We start from the raw sequence: 16,445 nt of genomic DNA, 5'->3' as shown, positions 1-16,445 counted from the left end.
ATGGTTGTTGCTGAGGAAGGAGAGGACAGGGCCCCATAGCTCAGCTACCCCTTGGAGGCACATGCATGGGGGCGAGCTCTCCCTGGCTCCTCTGTTGATTAAGTTAAACCCTTGAGCAGGAGATGAAGCTACATTTATCTCAGCTCCCCAACAAATAGCTGGTGGTTATGGAACTTTCCCAGGGCTCCTGCAGCAGCCTGTTCCAGAGGTCTCCTCTTTCAGCTAAAAGCACAGATCTTTGATTTCCTCCTGCAGTGCCTGAGAGAGGGGAATCAGACCAGTTACTCCTGAGTGACACCAGTGTGAGTGGGAGAAGAATCAGGCCCAACAACTTGCCCGAGTGGTCATCCCTGGAAGCATCCTGAACTGCCCGCCCCAGTCTGGCTTCACTTTCCTTCTTGGACTCCGTTTCTCAAACTGCTGCTGTCTCTCCCACATGCATCTGTCTGTCCCCTCCCCAGAGCTCCTGCTGCACTCCCCCATCCAGGGCTGTGGCAGGCAGGGCAGGAGGTGTTTCCATAGATCATGTGTTGATCCAGAAATGCTGATTTGTGCCAAGCGAAGCCGTTTGTGGAGTCTATTTGGAGTCAGCGAATCTCCTGACTCAGAAAAATGTCTGTGTGTGTTGGGGGGGAGAATGTTTCAAAATTGTTGAAGTGGTTTGTTGTGATATTTTCAAAATGAAAAATTCCAGTTTTTCAATTCCAAAAGACTTCTGGTTTCAAAATTGAAGCTCATTAAACAAAACAAAGATTTTAAAAAGAGAAACAAGTGGAAACTGAAATGAAATTTTCAAAATGATTAAAATGAAAACAGAATGTTTTGAGTCACTCAAACCAAAACTGTTGTAGTTTTTGGTTAACTAATATTTTCAAGAGTTTGACTTTTTGTCCCAATTCAAAATGGGAACATTTTCAAACTCCTGAAAGTTTTGGAGGACTGAGAAATCATGTTGCCTCCAGCTCTAGCTGTGAGCAACGCGAAGGAGAGCAGAAGAATTCAGAATAATATTTTGCCTTTTTACAGGGCCTTTCAGCTGAGGCCCTCAAAGCTCTTTTCAGACATTAATTAATGAAAGCATCCCAACCGCCCTGAGGCAGGTAGGGGATATCCAGGGGCAATTCCAATCATTGTCGAAATGCAGCCTGCCCTGAAGTGGAGCCCAGGGGCTGTTAAACAGCTGAAAGCATCCGTGTAGAACAGGCAGGTACGATTGTCCAGTTGAAAGCTCAGGGATTTGAGCGGGCTGGTGGAACTTGGCCTGTGGTGCAGGTGAAGGGGAGCCTTTGAGCCACGTCTGACATTGGCTGGCTCATCGCCTCCACCCTGGGCTCACCCGACAGATCAGAGGCACAAAGATGTGGGGACTTCCCAGGCACCATGGTCCTCTCCCTACCCAGCCCCTGAGGTGATGCAGGCAGAGTGCAGAGCAGGGAAAGGAGAGTGAAGAGGCTCTCAGTCTCCCCAAATGAGGAGTGAGCGTGTGTTTGGGCGTGGGGCTGCATTCTGAGGCAGCAGGCAGGTTGGGGGCTGTGGCGGAGTGGGGGCGGCACACCTTGTGTGCACAAGAGGCAGCGCACTCTGGACTTATCTGCATGGGCCAGGGGACTCTCGCTGCTGCGTGGCCAGGGCTGAGCTCTGGGGTCTACGCTGTGTGCCTTCCCTCTGGTACCCTGCTTCCCCCCCCCCCCCCCGCTGGCATCTCCCTTCCAGAGAGGGGTGGCCGGGGCACAGCTAGTGAGACCAGGGCAGCAATGGGGGTGCCATCATACCTGCAGTGCTCATGTTCCGGTGCCCTCTGGAGGGCTCCCCATGTCTGGGGATGGGTGAGGGGAGCTGAAACCCACAGAAGCAGCTGCTAGGCCCAGCTCAGCAGAGAAGAGCGGGTGGGAAAGCATGTAGGTACATGCCTCCTGCATGGCGCCAGTTAACCCTTCTGGCACCAGAGTGCTCCCTGCCTCCACCAGCTTGATCCTGCCTGGGATGGTCCCACGTTCCTTTGGTGGTGCAAACCCCACGGGTTCCAATGCAGAGGCAGCTGCAGTGGTGAGTGAGATGGCCCCTGAGAGGTTGGAGCTTGTGGGACTACAGACAGTTTCACTGTTGCTGTGTATAGTTAACCACAGCTCCTGGAGCCGAGGCAGAGCAGCGAGAGACCCATCCCCGCTCCTGTAGCTGTGTTAGGGGTTTGTGCAGCGCTCGCACAGCATGGCCAGTGCGTATACGTGCTGCTGGAATCCCAACAATCCCTGCTGACTGAGGCCCCATGGAGAGTCAGTGGGATCTGTGTTACGGCCCCTGGCCGAGCCCAGTGAGCTTCACTGCCCTTCCTCACCTCTGCCTCTTTCCCCATTGCTTCCGTAGAGCTGAGCTCCTCGGATGACAGCTCCCTCTCCGATGCCATCCTGCTGGAGGAGGGTAAGGCATGAGCAGAGTTTGGATTTTCCCTTTCTGTGGGCAGGGCATGCGGGCAGGGCAGTGTCTGCCCCCCGCCATGTTGGGAAAGGGGTATGAGCCCATCTGCTCTGTTCCCCCAGAGACAAGCATTTGATGTGGGGTGAGCCAGGCAGGGCTGCTGGGGGATGGGCTCTGGGCTGTGTGAGGATCTGAGCCTGGAGCCAGAGGGAAGGTGACGGGCAGATACCACAATTCCTGCACTGATTTCACCTGCCTCGTTCTCTTTCAGAAGAAACCCAGGCTCCGAATCATCATGCTGCCCAGCAGCTCATGGTGCCAGTCCAGCCCAGCACACCGCACAGCTCCCTGGCTCTGCCCGCCCGCTCTGCCCCTCCCCAGCAATGTGAGGGTCTGCCACACACGCAGGGCAAGGTCCTAGAGCTGGAGCGCTCTCCCATCCAGAACAGCCCCTGGAAGGAGACCAGCCTTGATAGGCTCTATGAGAAGCCCAAGAAGCACGTGGCTGAGCCCTGCAGCCTGCCAAGGTACAGAGCACTTCTCGCCCCATCTCTACTCTGGGGAGCCCTGCGGATCAGGGCTCTGGGGGAATAGCCATGGAGAGATGTCGTAACCACAAGGGACATAGAAATAACTTGGCTTGTAAGGCAGGAGAACCACAGGGGAAGTGCTGGTGGGCTGTTGGTGGCCTCTTCCCTCTAAGCCGGCAGAGACCCAACCTCACACTGGGGCACTACAGCTGAGACTGGAAGCCAGAGCAAGGAGAACTGCAGCCATTGCAAATCCAGGGCCCCTGCCTGACCAGTGAACCCAGTGTCCTGTCCAGGTGTCAGCTGGGCCTGATGATCTTCACGTCCTGACCTAAGCGGCTAGGTTCTGTGCCATTGCCTGGGGCTCTGGACAGGCTAACGTGTGTCTGTCTCTGGAGGTCACGCCCTCCCCAGCTTCCATTGCTCGATACTTCCTGGGACACTGAGCGGGGGATCATCTTTTCCATCCGCTTTTCCTCACCCTTCTGCTTCGCTCTCCCTTCCCTCCCCTCCCCTCAGGAATGTGATGCCCTGGGTGGATCGCTGGCCACAGGAGGGAACCGGGACCCTGCATTTCTTGCGGGAGCTACACACCGATGCTCTGTGGGTCCCTGCAGTGGGGCAAAGTCGCTGAAGGGCAGGGCACCAATGCGGAGGTTTGGGCATTGTCCCCGTCTCCCCAGGGCCCTGGGCCACTCTGCTCCTAAGGAAGGAGCCATGCAGATGTTGCATTGGAGGGGAGGGATTACAGCTCTCCTGCACTGGTTTCTGTTTACTGTGCTTCTCCCCAGCAGCCCAGCCGGGACACCCATGCCAGCACCTGCCCGCAGCCCAGCCGCTCAGAGGACACCTGAGACGCCCCCCTACCACTTTGTCCCCATCCGGACCTTGGCCTTATGGAGCCAGGCTGGTTCCAGTGGGCCCCCGACCCCAGAGATGCAGGCGAGGCGAGGGCAATCTCAGTCCATGAGGTACTGTCCAGCAACGGGCTCTCTCAGCCAGCTGGGTGGCACTGAGCTCAGATGGGGCAGGAGAGGCTGTGTGGCCTAGCAGCTCTGACACTGAACAGGGAGAACAGGCTTCTATTCCTACCTCTGTGACTGCCCTGCTGAGTGACCTGAGGCAAGTCACTTCCCAGCCACGTGCCTCAGTTTCCCCTCCTACCCATTCTCTGTTTGGTCTGTGAGCTCTTTGGGGTGGGGGCTGTCTCTGTGCAACATAGATGATAGTGGTTGAGGCCTCCAGGCAGTGCTGGTAGGAAATGATAAGGAGTGTGGGATAAATACAGAACGTGGGTGTGAGACGGGACCCCCAGAAGGGAGACAAATGAGAGGAGATGGGAGCAGCAAGGGAGGGACCCTGGGCCTAGCCCCAGAGTTTCTGCTCATGAATCCGATGAAGTGAGCTGTAGCTCACGAAAGCTTATGCTCAAATAAATTTGTTAGTCTCTAAGGTGCCACAAGCACTCCTTTTCTTTTTTGCTCATGGAGAGCTTCTGATTTTGGTGCTACTGATTTGTCTTCCCCCAAGTGCAAAGCAGGGATGTGGAACCCAGTTAGCGCGTCCACCCTGAGCTGCCCTTGCTCTAGCAGAATCAACTCCAGCTGGCTACCTTAGCATTGACCCTGACACCCATCACTGTTGTGTCTGGGCGCGTGCCACATAAAATCACTAGCAAGAGCAGTGTCTCTAGTGGACTCCATGGAGCCTCTGGCTCTGCTCCCTTCTCAAGGTCAAAATTCTGCTGTGGGGGAGGGGGGTTGATTTGTTTTGATGTTATTAATGTCCTTGTTTAGTGTTGGTTAGTTGAGGAATGGAGGTGCAAGTGGGGGGTCAGCTAAGGGGGTGGCTGGAACTAAGGCGTGGGCAGAGCTAAGGTGGTGGGTGGAGCTAAGGGGTGGGCAGGGTTAGGAGGGTGGTGGAGCTAAGAAGTGGGCAGGATTAAGGTGGTGGGCAGGGTTAAGAGCTAAGGGGGTGGGCAGAGCTCAGGGGGTGGGCAGGGTTAAGGGCGTCTGGAAGGATTTCAGGGGTATTCTCCATTGAGGTCTGTGGGGAGTGCTGGTGTGTCTGTACATTCCCTGTGTGTACACGGTGCTTTGGATTTCTGAGACCGCTTCTCTCAGCCTGAAATTGGGGTCTGGGCCAGGAGATTCCTTCACTCACCCCTGGTGCTAGAATACCCCTAAATAGCTTCCCTCTGCCCGCAGGGTGGATGTGTCCCGGGACCGAGCGGAGCCCCGGGGGAGAAGCGTGCTGCCAAAACGACGCCCCACCTACTACACCGTCACCGCCCCTGACTACTGCTTCCCTTCATCCAAACCCGGCCTGGCCTCCCACTCCGTCTACCACTCCAGTTCCGAGGACAGCAACTCGGACGTCTCCAGAATCACGTACACCCTGTCGCCTGGCAGCAGCAGCCCTGACACTTTCCTGAGGCCGGTGCCCGCGCCGTCCACGGAGCAGCCCTCGTCAGAGTTCAGGGGCCTGCGCTCCGTGGGGCCCGAGGCAGCGTACTATTACCAGAGCCCCCACAAGCAGCTGCTGCCTCCCAGTTACTTCCCAGCTGTGGAGTATGTGGCTGGGCGGGAGTTCTGCCGGGGCTACCCCTTGCTGCGGGCTGGTAGCCCAGCTCCGTTCCCCTATGAGCAGGATGTGGTGCAGCTGCGCTGCCAGTGGCTGGGCCCGGCCCCCAGCAGGCTCCTGCGCACCCCGTCCCTCAAGGACTACGCCCCGGGTAGCGGCAAGACCCTCGCCAAGTCGGCCGTGTCGGAGGAGCTGAAGTCGTGGCACGAGCGCACCAAGCTGCGGAACTTACGGCCACACTCACTGGACAGGCAGGGGGCCTTCCGCGTGCGGAACACGCCGGGCAGGGAGCTGTACGCCTCGCGCTCCGCCGGGCAGCAGGCTCAGGTAGGGCTGGCACATGGCACGGGGTGGGTAGCGAGAGCCAGGGCAGGAGGTGCTGCTGTACTGGGAAAGTGCTAGGGGAAGGGAACCATTGACTCTCTACGGCCTGGGGCACTCGGAGAAGCTGGGGTCCCCTTACTGAGCATCACCTCTCAGTGCCCAGTAAGTAAGGGCGAGCTGGCAAAGGAATGTACCAGCCTTTCTCCTTTGCAGGCCTAGGTTCAGTCATGTCCTGGGTCAGACACTGTCGTAGGATGGATCATTCCCCAGTTCACACAGACCCCATCAGCAGAGCAGGGTGTGAGGGGAGCCCAGAGCTGGGCTAGCAGGGGCTTGCGGGTCGGGAGTGAGGGGCACCAGCTGAGCTGTGTGCGAGGGGAGCCCAGGGCTGGGATAGCAAAGGCTGTGGGTTGAAAGTGAGGGGCACCAGCTGAGCTGTGTGTGAGGGGAGCTCAGAGCTGGGATTGCAGGGGCTGCAGGTGAGAAGTGAGGGCTTTGCTGGGAGGGCCCGTTCTGTGGGAGTCCCCAGTGATCCCCTCTCAGCGAGGGCAGCTCGTGCCAGCTTGGACACCCTCAAAATCCAGCATTTGGGCTCCCAGCAGCTCTCGGCTTTTGACAGCGTTCGGTCACTGCTGCTCTGGGCAGGCCCACACCAGGGGCCCAGCACCGTCCATCAGCAGCTCCCCCTCCCACTGGGCTTCTGCAAAGGGATCAGCCAGGGAGTAAAACACTCCTCTCAGAACGGCCACGCTCAACCCAGTGTGGGTAACACGAGGCATGTGGAATGGCAGCACCATAGCCTGCGGGCCAGGCCCTCCCTGGTATAAATCAGCGTCACCGACACCAGTGGGACGATGCAGATTGATACCAGCTGGGGTGCTGGCCCTGCCGACTCCATTGGAGCTCTGGCTGATTGACACCAGCTGCAGCCCTGCCCCCACTCTCTAAGGTTAATGTCATATTATTGGACTAGTCTTAGCCTGCCCGTTTGGGGGGGGAATTAAGTTTATTAATGTTTGAACCCACCCCCTCCCCGTGCTACATGACTCCAGCAGCAAGCGGGACCAGCCCTTCCCGGCACGTTTCCCCCAGGTCCATGCGGGCCAGCTCCGGGGCTGGCGATGCACTGGAAAGCCTCCAAGTTCAAATCTCGCCCAGTCGGGGGCATCTGCGTGTTTCTGTTTTCCCGTGGCCGGTTGAATGTGCTGCTGGTCACATCCAGCTCCCAAGAGCCACTCACAGCCTGGCCCAAGTTACTCCCGCTGGCAGCTGCAGAGAGGCTTGCAGAGGGTTTCCCTGGGCAGAGCAGGGCACGCTGCCGCTGGCAGTGCATTCTGGGAAGCCCAGGCCCTTGGCGAACACACTCAGTGCAGGAAGGGGCTCCAGAGCCCAGGTTTAGCCCATTGGGCTGTGGAACCGGCAACACTTGTCCAGCAGTTCCATCCCCGAGCCATGTCCATTCTCCTGCCCGGGCAGCTCCCTGCCTGCAGCAGAGGGCAATGGCCCATGCCAGGCGGGCTGGGGCTTGTGCCTGGATTCCTCCCATCACCGCCCCCACCAGGAACCAGAGAGCTGCACTCTGCAGTGACACATGGCCCGGCAGCTGTCCTCGCCCCTGGGAGCACCGCGTGAGCACCGCAGGGTGGGCAGCATGTGGGGTCACGTCACCCATGAGCTTAGCAAGAGGGCCAAAGAATCCCTGAGGTAACTCCATGCACACCCAGCCCCTCTCCACCCACGCACCAAAGGCCAGGCCTGCAGCTGCTGGCCTTGTCAAAGCAGGGTGCTCTGTGCTGGGGGCAGGGGCCTGGGCACCCCCAGGAGACTGGGGCTGAGCGCCTGGCTCTGCACAGGCTCCCTGTGTGACTTTGGCCCAGTCCCTTCCTCCCATGGGCCTCTGCTCCCTGTGTGCGATGGGGAATAGTGCCAAACCCCCAGGAGTTGTGAGCGGCCGGGACGGGCTGGCTGTTGAGTCACACTCTTGCTTTGCTGGCTGGGATGGCTCCCCTGAAAGGCTTTTTCCTTCACGCCCATGCAGGTGTGTCAGATCCATGTCCTGAAGCAGTCCACCGAGGGAGCTCCTGTGCAGGTCTACGTGCCAGAGAATGGGGAGGTCATCACTCAGGTCTAGACCCGGCCTGGGCCTGCTGCCAAGCCCTCGCCAAGAGAGCCCCGCGCCCAGCTGGTGAGAAGTGGTGGCAGTGAGCCTGGGCACGGGGGCTTACTTAGGAAGCCAGCTGGTTGCCCTGGATGGGGCTAGCAAGGGGGCAGGACCCCGGGTGCACCAGTCCTGACCATGTTATTTGGACACTGCCATTTGGAAGAACTGGATTCATTCTGGCGTTGCCACCTTCCGAGGCGTTTCTCTTTGGGCTGTGGGGTGCCTCCTTCCACAAGAATTCCCCTCTGTCTGTCTGTGGGTTTGTGTGGGCTGCAGTAGAGGAGGAGGGCCGGCTTAGGGCCACAACCTCCTGTGCGGCTTGGGGCTGGACTGCTTCGGCTGCTGGATATTCGCCAAGGGACAGACGTCCTTGCTTCACAGTGTCATGCAGCGGATAAGAATAGTAGCAGTTGTTTTGTGATCATGCAAGCAGCTGCTGGGGTAATGGTACTTTGCTAATAGAGAGACACCTGCAGGGTCATGCGTTATGTGTCATGGTTCAGGCCAGTGCCAGGGAATTGTCCTCTTGTTGATTCAGCATAGAAGCTGCTGGTTTGCTGAGCACCCCACTACCTCAGTGCAAATGGCACATTCCTGGAGAATGCAGCAAGGGCAGTCAAGATCAGAGTGTTTGGGCAATTGGGGAATGGGAGGATTTGATTGGCTGCTAGTCTTGCTGCAGTCCCATAAACCATTGCAGCTCTCCCACAGGGAGTATGTGCGTTGCCCCTTTCTAGGCTCTAGATCAGTTGTTTTCAAAGCCGGTCCGCTGATTGTTCAGGGAAAGCCCCTGGTAGTCCAGGCCGGTTTGTTTACCTGCCGCGTCCACAGGTTTGGCCGATCGCGGCTCCCACTGGCCGCGGTTCGCCGCTCCAGGCCAATGGGGACTGCGGGAAGGGCACCCAGCACATCCCTCGGATCCGCGCTGCTTCCCATAGCCCTCATTGGCTTGGAGCGGCAAACCACGGCCAGTGGGAGCCACGATCAGCCAAACCTGCGGATGTGGCAGGTAAACAAACCAGTCCAGCCCGCCAGGGGCTTTCCCTGAATAAGCGGCGGACCGGCTTTGAGAAGCACTGCTCTAGATCCTTCTCTTTCAGTTGTATTGAAGAGAGAAGTCAAAGGAGGCCATCTGCCCCGCTGTGCCAGCAGGAGGCGCAGTTTACAATTATATTTACCTGGCTCCCGCCTTCTAAGACCTTGTGGCTTGAAGCATGGGGAATACCACCCCACTGTACACATCAGGCATTGGTGAGAATAAGTGACTGGCCAGAGTCCTACAAGGAGTCAGTGGTGGAGGCAGGGTTAGAACCCACATCGTCGAACGCAGTCGACCCCCAAGCCCAGCCTGGAGAGGTGAACAGAGCATTGGCCAAGGAATTATGATACAGTAGAACCTCAGAGTTACGAACACCTCGGGAAGGAGGTTGTTCATATCTCTGAAATAGTCGTAACTCTGAACATAACGTTCTGGTTCTTTAAAAAGTTTACAGCTGAACATTGACTCAATACAGCTTTGAAACTTCACTGTGCAGAAGAAAAATGCTGCTTTTAACCATCTTAATTTAAATAAAACAAGCACAGATACAGTTTTTGTACCTTGTCAGTTTTTTTAAACTTTCCCTTGATTTTTTTAGTAGTTTACATTTAACACAGGACTGTGTTGTGGAGGCCTTTTCCCCTTGTGTCTCTGCCGCTGCCTGATTCGTACTTCCGGTTCCGAACGTGGCGGGTGCTCAGCTCGGAACTCTGAAGTTGTACTGTAGTTGCCAAGTCCTTGAGCGACCCAGCTGTTTGCGGCCTGTGCTGGTGAGCTTGGTGCAGTGCTGTGGATGATGGTTTTCTTCTGCAGTCAAACACAGAACTGGCATTTGCTTCCTTTGAGGCCGTTTGTGTCCAGGCAAATGGCTTTTCCCACATGTCATTTACCAGGATGCGCCAAATGCTTCCTGTACAAACATGCCCCAGCATCTTCCTCCAGCTTCGGCCATCTGGGGCGCCCTGAACATTGGCTGTCCAGGTACTGACATGCCCTTCCCACTGCAGTATCTGGGCACTTTGCAGTGCCCCTGGCAGGTACCAGCACCATTGTACAGGGCGGGGAATTAAAGCCGGAGAGACTAAGCATGAGATCCCTTTGCGGATCTAGGTGCCTAACTGTTACTTTAGGCATTTAAGTCCAAAAATTAGATCCTCAACCCCCACCCCCAACCAGCTGCCTAAATCCCTGCTGGTGGCCATATGCCAGGCCACCTAAGTCCCGAGTGGCTGAGCTGCTCGGTGCCAAGCCCCAGGCTTCTACCTGTCTCCAAGACGTCTAATGGATCAGGTCCTGCCCAAAACAGCTCAGGCAGTGGGCTCTGGGTACCCCAGTGGGTAGAGCTTCCCCCAGCTGTGGGAGAGCCGGCTTCAATGCCCCACTCTGTCTGATGTGGAGCCGGAGTGGCCCCTAGCAAAAGAGTCACACTCGCTCTAATGAGCCTTTGTCTGCTGTACAGCGGAGCAGTTCCGAGAGGGGCGACTGGGAGCGAAGGGTCACAGAGCACCCCTGGTGCGCTCACCTGGGCAGGGGGAGACTCACTGCACGTGGCACAGACAGGGCTCTGAACGCCGGGGGGAGTGCTGTCACTTCTGGGCTCCGGTGTTCTCCAAGACAGGACGGACCTGCCTTAGGCTCGCACTGCAGGAACAGGTTCACAGCTGTGACTACTGATCAGAGTGAGTGACTCCCTTTGGGGGCAGGGCTCAGACACGCGTAGGGCGCTCCCCAGGCACCAATGCCCAGGGAGCCCGGACACTTAAACCAGGGCTGGGGATTCTGCCAGGCACGAGGGCACCAAACTTCATTGGGCATTGGTGAGTGTGAATTGCCTTTGTGGGTCTAGCCCAGTGATTTGCACAGGAAGCCTGTGGCCGGCCAGGACCTGACCCCCATGTCTCCGAGTGCCTTCCCTCCAGATCATCCATGAAACCCATTGTCCTGCTGTGTCTCCCTGTTCCCTGCAGCAGTCCCCTATTGCTCACTACCCTGTGGCATTTATAACTGCCCAGGTGTCTTTCTGTGTTAGGCTAGAGAAATTAACCCACTAATTACGGTAGCAGATTGAGTTTATATACAGTGTCTGTGGCACCATTTCTTTACATTAACTTATTTGCAATAATGGGTAAATAATAAAATAAAAAAAAATATTTGCAGTATTGGGTACCCACCCTGTGGGTTTATACCGAACAGCGAGGGCTCAGGTTGGTCTGGATTTATTCCAAGCTCTCTTCTTTAATAAATGCTATTGTTATTTGGGGTCCCTTTGGTATCTGAGACTTAATTTTTGAGGCATTGGGCCCCCCTCAGTCTCATGAATTTCTTGGGGAAGGTGTTGTGCTATCACTGGCTTGTTAACACTGCCGAGTGCTTTGTGGGGGTAGGCTGACAGGATGAGCCAGCAGCGAGAACCCACTGTGACCGTCAGCCAGGTGCCTGCTCCTGAGCTCAGTGTTTGTCAGGAGACAGCAACGTCACTCGTTAGTGAATGGAGCAGCTCTCCCACTTGGCATTCAGCTCGGTCCTAGGCATTGAACCCAGCCTTCCAAAGGCCCCTCCCAGCGGTGCTGATGGAATTACATTAGGGACTTGACTATTGCTATTGCTGTACATGCAAGGTGCCGAGGTGCTATGGTGATGGGCAATAGGAGAAAAGCTTAAAATAGATCAGTGCCAGCCCAGCTCCTGTGCTGGGGAAGGAGGGAGCTGGAACTGAGGTTAACCCTTCCCCAGGGACCAGCCGGAGCAGTGGGTTCTCAACTTTTCCACCCCAGGATCCCCCGTGACAGCAGCAGAATATCATGGGTCCTGGTGCATCCAGTGTTGCCAAATGATGAGATTTTGATGGGGGGCCAGAAGCTCCAGCCTGTCAGCAAATTTGAGCCCTCTGACTGGCTGCCTGCCCTAACTGCCTGCCTTGTGGGGTAGAGCAGCCAATCAGAACTCTCCCACCCCAGCCCCTCAGCAACCCGAAGCCATTCTCACGGGAGGGGATGGGGGAGGAGGGACCACAGAGCCCAGCAGCCCAGAGGGCTCCACTCCCTCCCCCTCCTGTGAGCAACGGAGATGGGACAGCACTTTTCCACCCCGCTCTCCACCACCACTTTGAGGGAAGGGGGCTGAAGAGACCAGGAGGAGCAGAGGTGAGGCTGGAGTAATGGGGACTGGGTGGGAGCAGGGCAGATCGGGGCTGGGGCTGAACTAAGCGGTGGGCTGGGGGAACAAAAAAAATGTCCTTTAAAAAAAAACCCTTCCCTGCTTTCCAAGCAGCCAAAAGAAAGGGGAAAAAAAGTCCTTTTAATATCCTGAGGTTTGTGCTTCTGGTTCAAAATGATCCCACCGCTCTGCCACCATGTCAGGGTTCCCTCCCTACTCTGAACTCTGGGGTACAGATGTGGGGACCCGCATGAAAGACCCCCTAAGCTTATTTCTACCAGCTTAGGTTAAAAACTTCCCCAAGGCACAAATCCTTCCTTGTCCTTGGATGGGTACTGCTGCCACCACCAAGTGAGTTAAACGAAGATTCAGGAAAAGAACAACTTGGAGTTCCTGTTCCCCAAAATATCCCCCCAAGTCCTTTCACCCCCTTTCTTGGGGAGGCTTGAGACTAATATACCAACCAAATAGGTTAACAAGGTGAGCACAGACCAGCCCCTTGGGTTTTTAGGACATTAAAAACCAATCAGATTCTTAAAAACTGAACTTTATTATAAAGAAAAAAATAAAAGAAGCACCTCTGTACAATCAGGATGGAATGTAATTTTACAGGGTAATCAGATTCAAAACACAGAGAATTCCCCTCTAGGCAAAACTTTAAAGTTACAAAAAAAAAAAAATCAGGAATAAACCTCCCTCTTAGCCTACGGAAAATTCACAAGTTAAAACAAAAGATAATCTAATGCATTGCCTTCCTATTACTTACAATTGTTAATCTTAGATACTTAGTGCAGGTATGGCTTCAGGAGATGTATTTTCCCTGCCCTGGTTCCTCGCTGTCCTGGAGAGAACCACAAAGAGCACAAAGCAAAAACCTTCCCCCACAGATTTGAAAGTATCTTCTTCCCTTATTGGTCCTTTTGGTCAGGTGCCAACCAGGTTATTTGAGCTTCTTAACCCTTTACAGGTAAAGGAGGGATTTTATGCTACCTTTATCTGTATGTTTATGACACTGTCTTAACCACTGTGTCTGGAAAACCATCTCTGAGCAATTTTCCATGACATGGTGGTAATAACGCCTTTGAGTCCTGCCTGCGTTAGTGCCTTAGTATCTGTTGCTGCTGGATCATTCTTCATAGAGTAGAAACACCTAGAATGATGTCATGTTCATGAGGGGTGTTCTGATGCAGTTTATTCCTGGCCTGCTCCTCACATAGATACATAGATACTAAGGTCAGAAGGGACCATTCTGATCATCTAGTCTGACCTCCTGCACAATGCAGGCCACAGAATCTCACCCACCCACTCCTGTGAAAAACCTCACCTATGTCTGAGCTATTGAAGTCCTCAAATCGTGGTTTAAAGACTTCAAGGAGCAGAGAATCCTCCAGAAAGTGACCCGTGCCCCATGCTACAGAGAAAGGCGAAAACCCCCAGGGCCTCTTCCAATCTGCCCTGGAGGAAAATTCCTTCCCGACCCCAAATATAGCGATCAAATCTCTCCCCAGTTGCACGGAAATGATGTACTGAGAAGTAGCATATGTATCTGTTGGGAGTTCTTGCTGTGCGAAGCAGCTGCCAGGATGTGTGGTTCTAAAGTAACTCAGCAAGGCAATATGGATGTGATGCATTTGAGATGACTGGATGACGACAGTTCTTTGTCTTCCCTTAGGTGGCTCTTGTCCATCACACTATATGAAAGTCAGAATTGTTTTAACCTGGTCTTCTGTTGGGTTTAGCTTTAGGTCAGCTGTTTCAAGTTTCTTATTGGAATTTTAATTCTTAGTTCCTTCCCTCACCCAGATCTCTCAAATATCGTTATTCTTCTATAATGTTTAAAAACTGCATTCAAGTTTTTAAATTTGTCATAACAAAATGCTGGTTCCTTAAGACTTTAGGGTTCTGTCTGTCTAGGTACTAGCAGATAACTCCCGCTGAGCATCTTTGCTGCAGTATCTGAGTTTCTGATGGTTGTCATTATGCTGTACTAGGTGTGGTCACTTAGCATTGAAAAGGACAGCAAGAATAAATCCTGATCCTCTTGCTCCAAAAGCACAGGCCCCTACCACTTGAGCAAAAGGAGAATCCCTGTTAGCTAGTGGGTTTGCAGGACCTATGGTTTACAACTCAGCAGCTCTGGTCTATTCCAGGAGAGGGCAGTGATAACACATACATATTAGCCTATCCATTCTAATATTTGTTAAATAGGCTTCAATGCAGTATTCCTCTGGGTTTCTTCCAAAAACGTTTTAAAACTGAGAATAGAAAATAATGTTTTCAAACAATAAATAATACACTGTACCCTTTGATTTGTATTTAAACACAAAGGTAGTTTTTGTTGCATACAAATGCAGTGAAAAGCAGCAGTAAACAACTGGACTGTACCTTTCCCAACAAGGAGGAAGTGAACAGCCAAAAAAACAACTAACTTCTGGAATTCCAGGCTTATGAAACAGACTTTTACTCCTTCCTGGCTGCCTGAATGGAACTGAGGCTTTGAGAGATAGTGACGTTTTTGTGCAGATTAGTCTCTTTCAAACCTCATTCCCAGAGTGTCCAAAAAAGGTGCATGCCCCCCTCCCACTATGAAAGTGCAGTTTGACACAGATGGAAGGGGAGTGCACACAGTCAATTGTACCCATGTGGGGAATTAGATATTCTGTCTATGGGCAGCACCTACAGAGGTGCTTGTTGGAGCCTAGATAAAGGAGTGGGGCTTCCCAGGATAGGTGTTAAGTCATCTTTGTCAGTTAAGGGATGGGAGAATTGGGGTGCCCTGGCCCACCCCATATGTGTATTGTGGTTTCTTTTAGGTCCCTAACCCTGGGGCGGGGGAGGGGTCAGAAATGAATCCTGGCCAAAGCCAGAGAATGGGGATGCGGGGGGCGAGGGGGAGGGAGAAGAAAGGAGCCCATGGGACCCTTCTCTCAACTACCTGCTGTGCTCCCACCCCAGCCACTATCTCCCTGGGCTCCCCCCGCATCCCAGCCCCTTACCTGTGCACTCTGGGCCGTCCCTGGCACAGCTGTGCGGATTCTCCTATCTGAAGACAGAGCCAGGTCTCCTGCAGGACATGTGGGTTCTACTAGGCTCCGCTCCACTCCCCGGGAGGTCAAAGGAGATGCCCTTCTCCCAGCATGCCTGCAGCCAGATCGGCTTCCCCTCGTGCGCCATTTTCACCCAGACCAGCAGCCGCCCAGCTGTGGCCTGAGGCAGAAGTAGTTGCACAGAACAGCGTGTGGAAGGTGTGGGAAACCAGCTCCTCGGCGGTGCTGCTCTGCCTGCCAGCCCCAGCACAGAGCACAGGAGCTGGAAGCCCAATCCAGGCAGGAGGTCCTGGCAGTTGAAAGTCAGATGGGGGAAGAGCTCCTGTAGGTCCTGGTCAATCCTTGTGGCCAGCACCACAGTCTTGTCCCCCCCCAGAGTCCTGGCTGGCAGTGATGGTGGGAGAGAGCTTGGCAGAGCCAGCAGGTGCTATGTACGGGGGTGGAGGGGCAGGGTCTCTTTCTGGCCATGGAGCTGGCAAGGGATGAGGAAGCACAGTGTGAGGAAGAGGAGGGAGAAGAAATCCCAGGTTCCTGGTGGCTGAAGCTCCAATGATATTGATCCCTATAAAAGGTCTTTCATCCCCAGAGTTCAAAAGCAGGGTCTGGAGCATTATCCCCAACTAACTAGCAGGGAAACTGAGGAGGCCAGGGACTCCCCCAGGTCACACAACAGCAGAGCTGGGATCAGAACCCCAAAGTCTCAACTCCCTGCCCCTGAGTGTCAACCACTAGACCATGCAGCTGCGCAGTTTCCCTGTGGCTCGGCAGCAGACAGGCATGAAAATAACCCCACACTAGCCTGAAGAAGCAGAGAGGAGACAATGGGAAGCTGCAGAAAGGGACAGAGATGACTCCTGTGAGCTCCTGAGCCGGGAGGCTGCTGCAGACCCCGAAGGAGCCAAGGACTGGCCAGGGCCATTGACAGGCTTGAGCAGGGAGGAGCTGCAAGTGCTGACAGAGGCTGTGACACACTCTCTATGATTTTATAAAAATATGCTAATGAGTGACTATAATATAACTGGAATATGCTTCATGCAAACGGGCTCCTGTAAGGTATCATTATAAAGCTTATAATTTACTGAGTGTGGTCATCCTATTTGTATAAATGTATCACTCTTGTATCTGAAAGTAGAAATATGAAATATAACTCTGAGGGAAGGAATACTTGTGGCACCTTAGAGACTAACAAA

At 54.4% G+C, this 16,445-nt stretch overlaps 1 protein-coding gene across 3 annotated transcripts in view; it reads left to right on the top strand.

Annotated features, from left to right (window-relative positions):
- INAVA (innate immunity activator) overlaps positions 1-9,596 on the top strand; it is a 31,556-nt gene extending 21,960 nt beyond the window's left edge. For 2 of the 3 annotated variants that reach the window (XM_038380309.2, XM_043500555.1), the window contains exons 6-10: positions 2,365-2,418; positions 2,687-2,942; positions 3,737-3,916; positions 5,153-5,855; positions 7,891-9,596. In XM_038380309.2, the coding sequence (XP_038236237.1) occupies positions 2,365-2,418; positions 2,687-2,942; positions 3,737-3,916; positions 5,153-5,855; positions 7,891-7,983 (1,286 nt within the window). In that variant the 3' untranslated portion in view covers positions 7,984-9,596. The remainder of the gene's footprint in view (positions 1-2,364; positions 2,419-2,686; positions 2,943-3,736; positions 3,917-5,152; positions 5,856-7,890) is intronic. The other variant, XM_038380311.2, reaches the window with a different exon arrangement.
- The last annotated feature ends 6,849 nt before the right edge of the window (positions 9,597-16,445 follow it).

Source organism: Dermochelys coriacea, chromosome 21 (assembly GCF_009764565.3).
Source record: "Dermochelys coriacea isolate rDerCor1 chromosome 21, rDerCor1.pri.v4, whole genome shotgun sequence".
NCBI lineage: Eukaryota > Metazoa > Chordata > Testudines > Dermochelyidae > Dermochelys > Dermochelys coriacea.
The sequence above is the reverse complement of the archived record's forward strand: the minus strand, read 5'-3'. Positions and strand labels throughout refer to the sequence as shown.